The sequence below is a fragment of the Lepidothrix coronata genome, unplaced genomic scaffold (genome assembly GCF_001604755.1).
Source record: "Lepidothrix coronata isolate B3197 unplaced genomic scaffold, Lepidothrix_coronata-1.0 Scaffold335, whole genome shotgun sequence".
NCBI lineage: Eukaryota > Metazoa > Chordata > Aves > Passeriformes > Pipridae > Lepidothrix > Lepidothrix coronata.
Genome location: NW_016690515.1, coordinates 360,131 through 373,506, shown reverse-complemented (window position 1 = coordinate 373,506; position 13,376 = coordinate 360,131). Strand labels below are relative to the sequence as shown.

General features: G+C 65.3%; 1 protein-coding gene across 2 annotated transcripts in view; it reads left to right on the top strand.

Annotated features, from left to right (window-relative positions):
* The window catches only part of FMNL1 (formin like 1), a 19,217-nt gene extending 6,688 nt beyond the window's left edge, over positions 1 to 12,529 (top strand). The window contains exons 2-27 of one of the 2 annotated variants that reach the window (XM_017838379.1): positions 159 to 242; positions 452 to 535; positions 624 to 697; positions 1,241 to 1,324; positions 1,619 to 1,753; positions 2,995 to 3,103; positions 3,328 to 3,404; positions 3,486 to 3,579; positions 3,874 to 3,948; positions 4,730 to 4,840; positions 4,920 to 5,069; positions 5,164 to 5,265; positions 5,367 to 5,610; positions 5,818 to 6,012; positions 6,129 to 6,250; positions 6,735 to 6,937; positions 7,284 to 7,518; positions 7,617 to 7,685; positions 7,804 to 7,884; positions 8,669 to 8,798; positions 8,883 to 9,046; positions 9,303 to 9,404; positions 9,664 to 9,750; positions 9,938 to 10,061; positions 10,357 to 10,448; positions 11,024 to 11,109. In XM_017838379.1, coding sequence (XP_017693868.1) covers positions 159 to 242; positions 452 to 535; positions 624 to 697; positions 1,241 to 1,324; positions 1,619 to 1,753; positions 2,995 to 3,103; positions 3,328 to 3,404; positions 3,486 to 3,579; positions 3,874 to 3,948; positions 4,730 to 4,840; positions 4,920 to 5,069; positions 5,164 to 5,265; positions 5,367 to 5,610; positions 5,818 to 6,012; positions 6,129 to 6,250; positions 6,735 to 6,937; positions 7,284 to 7,518; positions 7,617 to 7,685; positions 7,804 to 7,884; positions 8,669 to 8,798; positions 8,883 to 9,046; positions 9,303 to 9,404; positions 9,664 to 9,750; positions 9,938 to 10,061; positions 10,357 to 10,448 — 3,027 coding nt within the window. In that variant the 3' untranslated portion in view covers positions 11,024 to 11,109. Of the gene's footprint in view, positions 1 to 158; positions 243 to 451; positions 536 to 623; positions 698 to 1,240; positions 1,325 to 1,618; positions 1,754 to 2,994; positions 3,104 to 3,327; positions 3,405 to 3,485; positions 3,580 to 3,873; positions 3,949 to 4,729; positions 4,841 to 4,919; positions 5,070 to 5,163; positions 5,266 to 5,366; positions 5,611 to 5,817; positions 6,013 to 6,128; positions 6,251 to 6,734; positions 6,938 to 7,283; positions 7,519 to 7,616; positions 7,686 to 7,803; positions 7,885 to 8,668; positions 8,799 to 8,882; positions 9,047 to 9,302; positions 9,405 to 9,663; positions 9,751 to 9,937; positions 10,062 to 10,356; positions 10,449 to 11,023 lie in introns of both variants that reach the window. The other variant, XM_017838378.1, reaches the window with a different exon arrangement.
* The last annotated feature ends 847 nt before the right edge of the window (positions 12,530 to 13,376 follow it).

Sequence of the window (13,376 nt, the reverse complement as noted above, 5' to 3'; positions counted from 1 at the left end):
TGTCCCCATTGTCCCACTGGTGTCCCCATTGTCCCACTGGGGTCCCCATCCTCCCACTGCTGAGTGAGGACAGCCGGTGCAGGGTGAGCAGTGGGTGCTGCAGCCCTGGGGGGTATTTTTGGGGTGACCCCCCAACGCTGCCACCCTTCACCCCACAGAATTCCATGAACCTGCCCCCAGACAAGATGAAACTGCTCAACCAGTACGACAACGAGAAGAAGTGGGAGCTGATCTGTGACCAGGTGAGGTCTGGGCTCCCTGTCCCCAAGTGCCACTCGTGGCACCCGGCTGTGCCCAGCACTGCCACCCACCTCGTTAGTGGCACGGCACCTCGTTAACCTCATTAAGCATTGATGGAGCGCAGGGCTGGGGACAGGGACACGGTGGCTGCTGTGCAGGTCCCCGTGCCCTGGCAGGTGGCCCAGTTTCAGCCTCTCCCTGGGGTTTGTAGGAGCGTTTCCAGGTGAAAAACCCTCCGTCCGCCTACATCCAGAAGCTGAAGAGCTACTTGGACACGGGTGGTGTCAGCAGGAAGGTGAGGGGTCCCCCCTGCACCCCAACCCCCTGGTCCCCGTCCCACACTGGGCACAGGGACAGTGCCAATGGTTGTCCCCATCCCACAGTTCAAGAGGCGAGTGCAGGAGTCCACACAGGTGCTCAGGGAGCTGGAGATTTCCTTGAGGACCAACTACATTGGGTAAGGATGGGGTGTCATTGTCACCCAGCGCTGCCACCGTCCCCGGGATGGGGATGGACACGCTGCTGGCTCTGGATGGGTGGTGACAGCAGGATGTGGAGGCTCGTGGCCTCATCCTGTCCCCCTGGAGGGGCTCTGATGGGAGGCTGGGGGTGCTGTAGGACCTGAACCCCGTGTTGGCTGTGGTACCCCCTGAGTGCCAGGAGGGACCCTGCTCCCACCCAGGGTGTCCTGACCCCTTGTGGGGTGGTGGGTGCCCATGGTCCCTGGGGCCAGGCTGTCCTGTCGTGGCAGCAGTGGCAGTGGTGGCAGTGGTGGCAGCAGAGCCCTCGGGCTGTGCCCCCCACACATCAGGAGTGGGGTTCCCCGTGGCACTCACCTGCCTCGGAGAGCTGCCAGTTCATGGTGCCACCTCATGTCCCCAGTGTGTTCCACCCTCGCTGGGGACCTCTGACCAGGGGCTGGCTCTGCTGAGGGTCCGGGGGCAGGGGAAGGGAGGATGAGGGGGGCTGGTGGAGCACACTAACCCTCTGCACCCTCCAGCTGGGTCCAGGAGTTCCTCAACGAGGAGAACAAGGGGCTGGACGTGCTGCTGCAGTACCTCGCCTTCGCCCAGTGCTCTGTCGCGTACGTGCCCCCCGGGTGTCCTGTCCCCAAGGCCGGGATCAGCCTCCCCTGGGGCTCAGTGGGGCTGGGGGTCCCTGGGGGTGTCCCCAAGGCTGGGATCAGCCTCCCCTGGGGCTCAGCAGGGCTGGGGGGTCCCTGGGGATGCCCTCCCCTGTCATCGGAGCAATGGAGCTCCAGATGCTCCATGGCTGGGGTTGAGCAGGGCACCCCCAACATCCCTGGGGACTCCAGAGGGGCATCTGCCCACGCTGGGGTGCCACATCTCACCGTCCCCGTGTCCCCACGGGCCGCCAGGTATGACATGGAGAGCGCAGAGAACAGCAGCCCCGGCTCCGACAAGGGCAAGGAGCAGTCGCTGGAGGACCTGAACAAAAGCACCTCCTCGTCCCCCACCCAGGGCTCCTCCAAACCGCGGCCCCTCACTGTAAGGTAACGTGTGGTCCCGTCCCCAACTGTCCCCTGTCCCTGTGCCGTGTCCCCCCCGCTCCCCGCCTCGCTGCAACCCCCCCCCCGCCCCGGCCGCGCCGTGCTTGGAGAGGGGCCCGGCAGGGAGACGCAGGCCCGGCCCCAAAAATGGGTCTCCATAATAGGCCCGGTGCTAAAAGTGGGTCCCCAGTGCTGGTCTGGGGGGACAAAGCTCTCAAGGGCTGAGCCCTGCCTGGAGCTGGGCTGGATCTGTGCCCCCCACTGCGACCCTCGTGGGATGCTCTGGGTAAAACCCGGGAATAAGCAAAAATTGGAGGTGCTGGAGGTTTTGAGGGGAGCAAATCGCACTCCGCTGGTTTAAAGCCGGGTCGGAGGAACGGGCCTGTGTCCCCCCAAGCCGGTGCCAGTGGCTGGTGGCTCTCGCTTGGCGCCGCTCGCCCGCAGCCCCGTCTAACCCCGCTCTTCTCTTGCACGCTGCCGGGGACGCGCTGACGGTAGGTGACGGTGACGGGGCACCGGAGGGACGGGGACACCCCACGGGACCCCACTGCTGGTCACCGGTATCGGGGACAGGGCCTATGGGGCATCCCCGGTGGGCGGGGGGGGATCCCGGGGACACCCCACCGCGGTCACCCCAGGAGCTGTAACGCGGCACCCCGGGGAGCGCGGGGGTCCCTCGCAGTCTGGAGCAGCTCCGGAGGAGGCGGGGTGTCCCTGCCAGCCCCAGGGACAGGTCAGGAGGGGACGTGGCACCCGCAGGGGGGTCCTGTCCTTTGTCCCCCACCCCCGTGTCCCCGAGCGCGGGTGCCCCGGGGCGGCGCGGGAGCCCCGTTTCTCCCTCCTGTCCTGCAGGCTCTAACGCGCCTCCAGCTGCTGCCTCTCGAACCAGCACATCCACACCCTCCTCCGCCACGTCCGCCCCAGCGCCCCCTGCGGTGCCCCGGGCAGCGATGGGGACAGTGCCCCCAGGTCACCCGGCAGCTCCTGCCCGCCCCGGTGAGCCTCCGAGACCACCCGTGCGCACGAGGGGGCCCCAAAACCCACCCCACCGCCATCGCCCCGTCACCCCACCGCCCCGAGGGCTTCTAGACGGGCACGGGACACGGGGCTTTCTCCCGCGGGTGTTTCTCTCCCTGGTGTCCCCCCGCTCCCCCGCCGCCACCCCCCGAGCGCTGCCCCCTCCCCGCTTTGCGCTGCGCCCCCGGCCCCCCCGGCCCGCGCTCAGCCGCGCTCTCCCCGCCCAGGCTGAACCCCTCGCACAGCAGGAAGACGCTGCGCAACTCCCGCCTCGTCAGCCAGAAGGACGATGTCCACGTCTGCATCATGTGCCTCCGCGCCATCATGAACTACCAGGTGGGAGTGGGCGGGATCCGCGGGCATCCCAAAAAATCCCCAGCCCCCGCGGTGCCGGCGTCGGGGTGGGACCGGTTCTCCACCCCTCTACTCTGAGATGTCCTCACTCAGCCTCCTCTCTGGTGGGCACCTGGCATGGGGGTGGCCCAAGGTCCCAGAGCGTCCTCGGGGGGGGGGAGGCAGGAGGACACTGACCCCATTAATGCTCCTTTTTGCCCCCCAAGTCTGGCTTCAGCCTGGTGATGAACCACCCAGCCTGTGTCAACGAGATCACCCTGAGCCTCAACAACAAGAGCGCCAGGTAGGACCTGCCCCCTGTCCCTGTCCCTGTCCCCTCGCCCACCCCACAGCCCTGACCCCCTCACACTCCATGTCTCCACAGGACCAAGGCCCTGGTGCTGGAGCTCCTGGCCGCTGTTTGCCTGGTCCGAGGTGGCCACGACATCATCCTGGCTGCCTTCGACAACTTCAAGGAGGTGAGTCCCCAGCAGGGACACCGGTCCCCACAGGGACAGCCCTGCTCTGGCTGGGTTCCTGCCTCAGGGTCCCTATGTGTGGCAGAGCCCTGCCCCATCCTGACCACACCCATCCCTGGCTCACCTGGGGATGGTCCAGCTGTTGGGCTTGATGTCCCCACGCCAGCGTGTCCCCAGGGCCAGCTCCCATCAGGGTTGGGATGGTGCCACTGACGGGTGCCTCGTGCTCTGCCACCCCTCTGGGCACCCCCAGCCGTGTCCCCCTGGCCCTCAGCCCCCTGCTCCCCCCCCCAGGTGTGCGGGGAGAAGAACCGCTTTGAGAAGCTGATGGAGTATTTCCGAAACGAGGACACCAACATCGACTTCATGGTGAGCGGCTCATGGGGCCGGTGCTCTGCTGTCCCCAGGCCATCATGTCCCCAAGGGCTGCTGAGCCAGCACAGTGTCCTGGGGGTGCCCTGTCCCAAGGGCTGCCAGGCTGTCGTGCTGTCCCCAGGCCACTGTGTCCCCAAGAGCTGCTGAGCCTCTGTGCTGTCCCCAGGCCTTCAGGTCCCAAAGAGCTTCTAAGGCGCCTCACTGGCCCCAGAGCATCATGTCCCCAAGGGCTGCTGAGCCCCAGAGCATCATGTCCCCAAGGGCTGCTGAGCCACCCAACTGTCCCCAGGCCATCATATCCCAAGGGCTGCTGAGCCCCAGGTCATCATGTCCCCAAGGCCACTGCACTGTCCCCAGGCCATGAGGTCCACAAGGGCTTCTAAACCACCACACTGTCCCCAGGCCATCGTATCCCAAGGGCTGCTGAGCCACCGTGCTGTCCCCAGGCCTTCATGTCCCCAAGGGTTCTAAGCCACCAGACTGTCCCCGGACCTTTATGTTCCCGAGGACACCACGCTGTACCCGTGCCATAATAGCCCCAAGGCCACCATGCTGTCCCCAGGCCTTCATGTCCCCAAGGCCACCACGCTGTCCCTAAGCCATCGTGCCCCCAAGGGCTGCTGAGCCACTGGTCCTTCCCCACATCCCCAGGGATGTGAAGCCACCACGCCCTCCCCAGGGGCACCTTGTCCCCGAGGGCCACCCCCCCCGTGTGCTGCCCGGGGCACTGTGTCCCCAGGGGCCGTGGTGCCACCCCCGTGCCGTGTCCCCGCAGGTGGCCTGCATGCAGTTCATCAACATCGTGGTGCACTCGGTGGAGAACATGAACTTCCGCGTGTTCCTGCAGTACGAGTTCACCCACCTGGGGCTGGACCAGTACCTGGAGGTGGGTGATCCCGAGGGCTGGGGGTGCTGGGGGGGGACACACCCCCGTCCCTGACCGTGCCCCGGCTGTCCCGCGGCAGAGCCTGCGCCTCACCGAGAGCGACAAGCTGCAGGTGCAGATCCAAGCCTACCTGGACAACGTCTTCGACGTGGGGGCCATGCTGGAGGACTCGGAGACCAAGACGGCGGTGCTGGAGCACATGGAGGAGCTGCAGGAGCTCGTCAGCCAGGTGGGCCGCGGGCGCGTGGGCAGGAGCCGCTGACGCAGAGCCCCGAGGGAGGGACGGGGACGGGGCTGAGCCGGCGGCGCCTCGTCCCCCACAGCTGACGGAGAAGCTGCAGGATGCGGAGAACGACTCCATGGCCAAGATAGCGGAGCTGGAGAAGCAGCTGAGCCAGGCACGGCGGGAGCTGGAGGCGCTGCGGGTGAGCACCCACGGGCGCCGCGGCACCGGAGGGAGGGCTGGGGGTTTGAGGTTTGAGTGGGACACCGGTGACACTGGTCCTGGGGGCTGTCACCTCTCCAGGAGCAGCTGAGCCCCCCGCGGCCGCCCAGCCCGCCGTCCCCGCGGCCACAGGAGTGCTACCGGCTGGCGCTGGAGCGGCGGCTGGCGGAGCTGGAGGAGAAGGGGCTGGTGCAGATCCTGCGTGGGCCCGACGGGGACGTCGCCATCGAGATCGTCCCCGTTGTCATAGAAACGCCGGCAGCCCCCGTGGTTGCTGGAGAGGCCACCGCCACTGTCACCACCGTCACCACCGCCACCTGCACAGGTACCACGGGTGCGAGGGGGTGAATCCTTCCTGGTGGGGACAGCAGGCACAGAGGAGGGGTGGCAGCGTGTCTCTGGGCAGAGAAGCTGGGGCAGGGGCGTGGGGACGTGCCCAGGGGCGCAGAGTCCGTCGGTGGCAGAGGGGACGTGGCGGTGGCACCGTGCCCTGCCGTGGCACCCTCTCACCCACCTCTTCTTTCCCTTGCAGATGCTCCGGCTCTGGCTCCAGCCCCACCTCCCTCACCAGCCCCTGCTGCCCCTCCGCCCCCACCCCCACCCCCTCCACCCCCCCCACCGCTCCCAGGGGGGCTGGAGGGCCCTGTCCCCCCCCCTCCACCACCCCCACCCCTCGGGGGGGAGCTCCCAGCTGGGCCTGGTGCCCCCCAAACTGCCAACGGTTCAGGTGAGTGTGGCCCAGGGATGGTGGGGACACCCCCCAGGCGAGGTCTGGGGGCACCCAGGGGTGGGTTTTTGACTCCCCCACCCTGTGACGTGTCCCCCTTGCCCGTGACCCCACAGTGAAGGTGAAGAAGCCCATCCAGACCAAGTTCCGCATGCCCGTCTTCAACTGGGTGGCCCTGAAGCCGAGCCAGATCGACGGCACCGTGTTCACCGAGCTCAACGACGAGAAGGTGCTGCAGGTGAGGACAGGAGGGGGCTGGGGGGCCACAGGGACTGGGGGGGGCCGGACACAGGGGGTCTGGGTGGGTCAGAGCTGCAGTCCATGCTGAGGTCGCCCCTGTACCCACCCTGCACCCACCCGCGGTGTCACAGGGCTGCTGGAGGAGCTGGAGGTTGGAGCAGCTCCTTGGCACCACAGAGAGGGACAACACAGGGTCTGGCATCCTTCTCCTGTCACCCTATCCTTGTCCCTTTGCTCTATCCTCATCCTCACATCCTGTCCTTTTCTTCTTCCTCATCTCCATCCTCTGGTCCCCTGTGCCCTCCTTACCCCCTCCCTGACCCCTTGCCCGTTCCCTCTGCTTGTTCCCTTGTTCCATCCTCATCCCCTTGTTTCATCTTCATCTTCTCACTCCCCTTACCCTTATGGTCCTCTGGCCCCGTCCCCATCCCAGATGTCCCGTGCCACCTCCCTGCTGTGCCCTCAGCCCTGTGTCCCCGCAGGAGCTGGACATGAGTGACTTTGAGGAGCAGTTCAAGACCAAGGCTCAGGGCCCTGCCTTGGACATCAGCGCCCTCAAGGCCAAGGCCACCCAGAAGGCCCCCAGCAAGGTGACCCTCATGGAGTCCAACCGGGCCAAGAACTTGGCCATCACCCTGCGCAAGGGCGGCCGCAGCGTCCAGGACATCTGCACTGCCATCGAGACGTGAGTGTCCCCTGCGAGGGGGGACAAGGGGGGACAAGGGCGGGCACAGCCTGGCTGGAATGAGGGGTTGGGATGGTGTGGGGTGTGCTGGGATGCAGGGACCAGATACGGAGGGATGGAGGGATGCAGGGACCAGACGTGGGGACAGAGGGATGCAGAAACAAGAGATGAAGGGATGTAGGGACAAGACACGGAGGGATTCAGGGATGTAGAAACCAGATATGAGAGGGAGGGACGCAGGGGCAGAGATGAAGGGACGTGGGGACCAGCTGTGGGGGCAGAGGGAAGACGGGACCAGCCGTGGGTGGCAGGGGGGTTGAGGTCCGAGGTGTCCCACCCCTCACAGGTACGACCAGCAAGCCCTGAGCCTCGACTTCCTGGAGCTGCTGCTGCGCTTCCTGCCCACCGAGTACGAGCGGACGCTGATCGGGAAGTTCGAGCGGGAGCAGCAGCCGCCGGAGGAGCTGTCGGACGAGGACCAGTTCATGATCCGCTTCAGCAAGATCCCGCGCCTGGCCGAGCGCATGAACGTCATGATCTTCCTGGGCAACTTCAGCGACACGGCCCAGCTGCTCATGCCCGTGGGTGCTGGGCACGGGCGGGCTGGGGGCTGGGAAGGGCTGGGGGCCTCCTGCAGCCACCTCATGTGCTCCCCTCCCTCCCTCCCTCCCTCCCACAGCAACTCAACGCCATCATCGCCGCCTCCATGTCCCTCAAGTCCTCCAGCAAACTGCGCCACATCCTCGAGGTGAGAGCTTTGGGGTGCACGCAGGGTACTGGCAGGGTCCCTGTTGGCTCTGTGCCCCCCTCCCCCAGGGTGCCCTGTCCACCCCAGGCTGTGTCCCTGAGCCGCTGTGTCCCTGCAGATCGTCCTGGCCTTCGGGAATTACATGAACAGCAGCAAGCGTGGAGCAGCCTACGGCTTCCGCCTGCAGAGCCTCGACGCGGTAGGGCCGGCGTGGGGCTGCTCGGGGGCACCGGCACTGCCAGGGACCAGCCCTGGGCACAGGGGGACACAGGGACCAGCTGGAGGGATAAAGGGACGTGGGATTCAGTTGTAGGGATGGAGGGATGGAAGGGTCACCTATAGGGTTTGGAGAGGCATGGGGAGCAGCTATAGGGATGCAGGGAACAGCTGTGGGAATGGAGGCATGAAGAGACCATGTGAAGGGTTGGAGAGGCAAGAGGGGGGGAGTTAAAGGGATGAAGATACTCGGGAACTGGCTGTGGGGTTGGAAGGATGGAGAACAGATCTGGAGCGGTGAAGGGATTCAGGGACCATCTGTGGGGATGAAGGAAGATGGGAAGCAGCCATGGGGATGGAGAGAGGAAGGCCACATGTGAACATGGAGGGGATGTAGGGATGAAGACTCAGTCATGGGGATAGAGGGGTGCAGAATGAGCTGTGGGGTTGGAGGGATGCAGACCCAGCCTTGGGGATGGAGGAAGATGGGAATCAGCCACGGGGATGGAGGGATGCAGACCTGATGGTTGGGATGGAGGGGTGCAGACTCAGCCATGGGGATGGAGGGATGGAGGGATGGAGGGATGCAGATCCAGCCATAGGGATGAAGGGATGAAGAATGAGCATGAGCATGGTGGGATACAGACCTGGCCGTGGGGATGGAGGGATGCAGACCCAGCCACAGTAATGAAGGGCCAGCAGAGCCTGCCCTGGGCAGGGTGAAGGGCTGGTTGAGGAGGGTCGGGGCTGACCCAGCTCTCCCCCAGCTCCTGGAGATGAAGTCCACAGACCGCAAGCAGACGCTGCTGCACTACCTGGTGCGGGTGATCACGGAGAAGTACCCGGAGCTCACGGGCTTCCACACCGAGCTGCACTTCCTCGACAAGGCGGGCACAGGTAGTGCCCACGGGCCCTGGGCTGGGGCTGTGGCAGCCCCTGGTGCTCCCAGCCTGCCCTGACCCCGCGCTCTCCCCCCCACAGTGTCCCTGGACGGGGTCCTGCAGGACGTGCGGAGCCTCCAGCAGGGCATGGAGCTGACCCGCAGGGAGTTCCTGCGCCAGGACGACAGCCCCGTGCTCAAGGACTTCCTCAAGGTCAACTCAGAGGTGATGGAGAAGCTGCAGGCTGACAGCAAAACTGCCAAGGTGGGTGCTGGGGTGCTGGGGTGCTGGGGGGGGGGGCAGAGGATAGGATTGTGTCCCCCATTCCTACATGGGAACACCCCAGGGTGCTCCCACCTCTGGCCCATGGGAGAGGCTCCTGGTTGGGATGTGGCTCCAGCAGGAGAGCTGGGAGGGATATGGAGTGGGATGGTGAGGTGGGAGAGGCTGGAAGGAGGAGGTGGGTGTTGGGTGCTGCTGCCCGGCCCCTGCCCCCCCATCGGGGTGTCTGTGCCCGCAGGAGGCCTATGAGTCGGCTGTGGAGTATTTTGGGGAGAACCCCAAGACCAGTCCCCCCACCACCTTCTTCCCCATGTTCGTGCGCTTCATCAGAGCCTACAAGGTAGGAGAGGGCAGGGGGTGTCCTGTTTCTGAGGGTTGGGAGGGGATTTGGGGGGTCTGACCTCACCTGGGACAACCAGCAGAAGCCACGGGCGAGGCTGGGGCTCATGGGGCTGGGAGACCCTGGGGCTTGGGAACAGCCTTTGGGATGGTCAGAGATGCTGGAGCTGGACTGGGGTGAGCTGGGAGCTTTGTGGGGGGCTGCAGTCCTGCAGCAGGACCCCCCTGGCTCAGCACACCCTTCCTGCCCCTCTCCCAAGAAAGCAGAGCAGGACATTGAGCTGTGGAAGAAACAAGAGGCCGCGGCCAAGGAGGCAGAAAACAGCCCCACCGAGCAGCAGCCGGAGGTGAAGGAGCTCCCGTGTCTGTGTCCTGGTGGGGTCCCAGCTCCAGCCCCAAGTGGGCTGCCTGGTGGGGAGGGACTAAACAGGCCCTGGGGAGGGAGAGCTGGGCGGGAGGTGAAGGTGAGGGCACCCCAGGTCTGTTGGGGGGTGGGGGGTGACCGTGCCTCTCACCCACACTGTCCCTCCCCAGCTGCCCATCCAGAAGGCCAAGCGGCAGCAGATGGACATGATCGCTGAGCTCAAGAAGAAGCAGATGGTGAAGGAGCCTCTCATCTACGAAGGCAAAGATGGGGCCATCGAGGACATAATTTCAGGTGAGAGATGATTTCACGTGAGGGGCCGAGTGTCCCTCCCACCTCAGACCCAGCACTCGGTGCCAGCGGAAGACCCTCGGTCTGGGGGCTGCAGGGGCTCTCACAGGGGCTGGAGGGTCACCAAGCCCCATTGCAGGGATCAAACCCATCTGCAGCACCTTCCCATGCCACGTGGCCAAGCTCTCCCTGCCCTGTCTCACAGCTCTTCCTTCTATTCTGCTTCTTCCTCTTCTCTTCTCTCTCCTGCTCCTCCTCCTCCTCCTCCTCCTCGCTGTCTCTGGATCGCTCTGCTCAGCTCTGAAAACTGTCCCTTTCACGGCCCGGACGGGCAAACGCTCGTCCCGGCTCTTCTGCGACGTGAGTTACAACGAGGAGAGCCCTCTGTAGGTAACGTGGGGCAGGGGCTCGGCGCGGGGGGCCGGGGGCTGCCGGGCTGTCCCACCCACCGGGGCTTCTCCCCACTCTGCACCCAATCCCGGGGGCACCCCGGCATCAGCCCCCCCGATACGGGCACTGACAGCCGAGGGTTGGGGTCCCACGGGCTGGTTGTTTGTAGCTGCTGCTCCTCCTGTCACTGGATGTGGCTCTTGGCTCCTTCTGAGCGTTCTTGTACCCAGACGGGCAAATCCCGGGCAGAGAGACGTGACAAGGGGGAAGGAGAGGTTTAGGTTGAATGTTGGGAAGGAATTCTCCCCTGGGAGGGTGGGGAGGCCCTGGCACAGGGTGCCCAGAGAAGCTGTGGCTGCCCCAGCCCTGGAAGTGTCCAAGGCCAGGTTGGACAGGGCTTGGAGCAACCTGGGCTGGTGGAAGGTGTCCCTGCCCATGGCAGGGGTGGGACTGGATGAGTTTTAATGTCCCTTCCAACCCAAACCACTCCGCGATTCCGTGATGGGTGGTGGGTTCCCAGTCCCCGCCGGGTGTGCAGCGAAGCTGAGCCGGTCCCTGCCCTTCCCCCCGTGCAGATCTGCGGAACAACCCGTACCGGCGGGGGGACAAGGGCCGCGGCAGCGCCAAGAAGCGGCCGGCGGGGCAGGGCCTGCAGGCCACGCCGGACATCGCGCTGTGACCGGCGCCGGCCCTGCAGCTCCAGGACCGGGGCAGGACCATCCTCCCGACGCAGAGGGGACCGCAGGATGCCACCCCACTGTCCCGGGGCTCCGCGGGGCGGGGGACAGTGCCCGCTCCGAGCTGCTCCAGCCGCTTCCCGTGCCAGCTCCCCCTGCCCGCCCCGGGCTCTGGCGCAGGGACCCCCCCGTGCTTGCTTGGCGATGCCCCTGAGCTCCTCTCCCCCAGGCTGGCAGGGCTGGGGGACCCTCCTGGGTACGGGCAGGGAGGGGGGAGCACAGAAAGGGCTCCAGCTTGTCCTGGAAGGCAAAGAGGGGCTGCCCTGTCCCTGCCCCGGCGCTGCTCCATCGCCCGCCCGCCGCGGGACCGGCCCCGCACCGGTGTGTCCCACTCCTCAGCTTGCTGGTGCCTTGGATTCCCGCTGCGGGAGGGGAGTGGGTGTCACCCGGGACCCGGCGGTCCCCGCACATCTCCCGCACCTCCCCCGGCCCCGCAGAGCCCCCTGAGAGCCGCGTCCTCCTCCTCTGCTGCAGAGCTCCCACCCCGGGCCCCTCCCGTCCCCCGGGGCCCGGCAGCGGTGCTATTTTAACAGGGATTTTCTAAGTCTTCCTTCAAATTCCTCTGCGCTGCGGGAGCAGGGAATGCAACACCCACATGCGGGGTGTCCCTGGGATCCCAGGGCTGTGCCGAGCAGCAGTTCCCAGGATCCCGAGGCCGGGCTGTTCCTCGCCGCAGGGGAGGCTCCGGAGCTGCGACAATCAGCAGCAGGGACAATCTCTGCGAGGTGCTGATACCTCTGCCCGCCTGCATGCCCCCAAATCCGCCTCCGCTGTTGGGGCTGGAGCCTCTGGGATCCCCCGTGACCGTCAGCCCGGGGGGCAGGAGCTGCTCCCTGTGCCGGGCAGCCTCCAGCAAACACGATCCCCAAGGCTGCGGGGTCGCTGCTGCCGCCAGAGAGGCCCGAGAGCCGCACGAGCCTCCCGGTACCGCACCGGACCCGACCCCCCGACCCCCCGATCCCTCCTCCCCCGCCCCGCTGCTGCCCAGTGACCCCCAGCCCCGCACTGTGGCCATTAAACCCCTCAGTGCATTCACTTCGTTAAACGGCCCCCGCTGCAGGATGCGGCTGCACCTCCCTCCTCCTGTCCCTCCTCCTGCCCCTCCTCGCTAGTCCCGGCTTTAGCCCAGCTCAGCCCAGAGCAGCCGCTGCTTCCCGCTGTATTTAAGCTGCTTCAGCGCCGGCTCCGCGTCACCCGGGGAGGGGTGGGGAATGAATGTGTAACTTATAAATGCCTTTAAGCCAGAAATGTAAACCATTAACTGCTCATTTGTATACATTATTTTTATATACTGAAGGCCTGTTTAATTCTAAAGCAGAACTGGTAATAAAACGTCTCAGAGGATAATAAAGGACTTTGTCGGGGAGAAGGTTGGTTTGCAGGGAGGGGGGGATGCTGTGAAGGAGGGAGGGAGGGAGGAGAGGATGGAGAGAAGGAGGGAAGGAAGGACCAAGGTCCAGAACAAAGCCCAACACGGGCTGTTCTGCACTGGGCTGGGCTGTCCTTGGAGCCAAGAGGGGGATGGATGGTGCTTCCCTAAGCTGAGCTGTACCTTTCCAGAGAAGTCTAAGCCCTCCCCTCCACTCTGCCCTCATGGGATCCCACTTGGACCACTGTGTCCAACTCTGGGGTCCTCAGGAAACAAAGGACCTGCTGGATCAAGTCCAGAGAAAGTCACGGAGATGCTCCAAGGGCTGGAGCCCCTCTGCTCTGGAGCCAGGCTGGGAGAGCTGGGGGGGGTCACCTGGAGAAGGGAAGGGAGAAGGCTCTGGGGAGACCTGAGAGCCCCTTCCAGGGCCTAAAGAGGGTTTATAAAAACAGCCTGGACCTGCTGCACCTCCCAGGAGACCGAGCAGCTCCTGGTGTAGCAAATCCCCTGGAACAGGACAGAGGGAGGGAAAGGGACTGTCTTTTTGGAAGGAGATGTGTCAGGATATGCAGTGAAGCCTGTGCTTAGATCCACCAGAGTTATTGCTGCCTCTTCATCCCCAGAAATCACAGAATATCCTGAGCTGGAAGGGACCCACAAGGATCATGGATTCCAACCCCTGGCTCTGCCCAGGACACCCCAACAATCCCACCCTGTCCCTCAGAGCGTTGTCCAAACACTCCTGGAGCTCTGGCAGCCTTGGGGCCGTGCCCACTGCCCTGGGGAGCCTGGTCAGTGCCAACCACCCTCCCTGACTTCTCC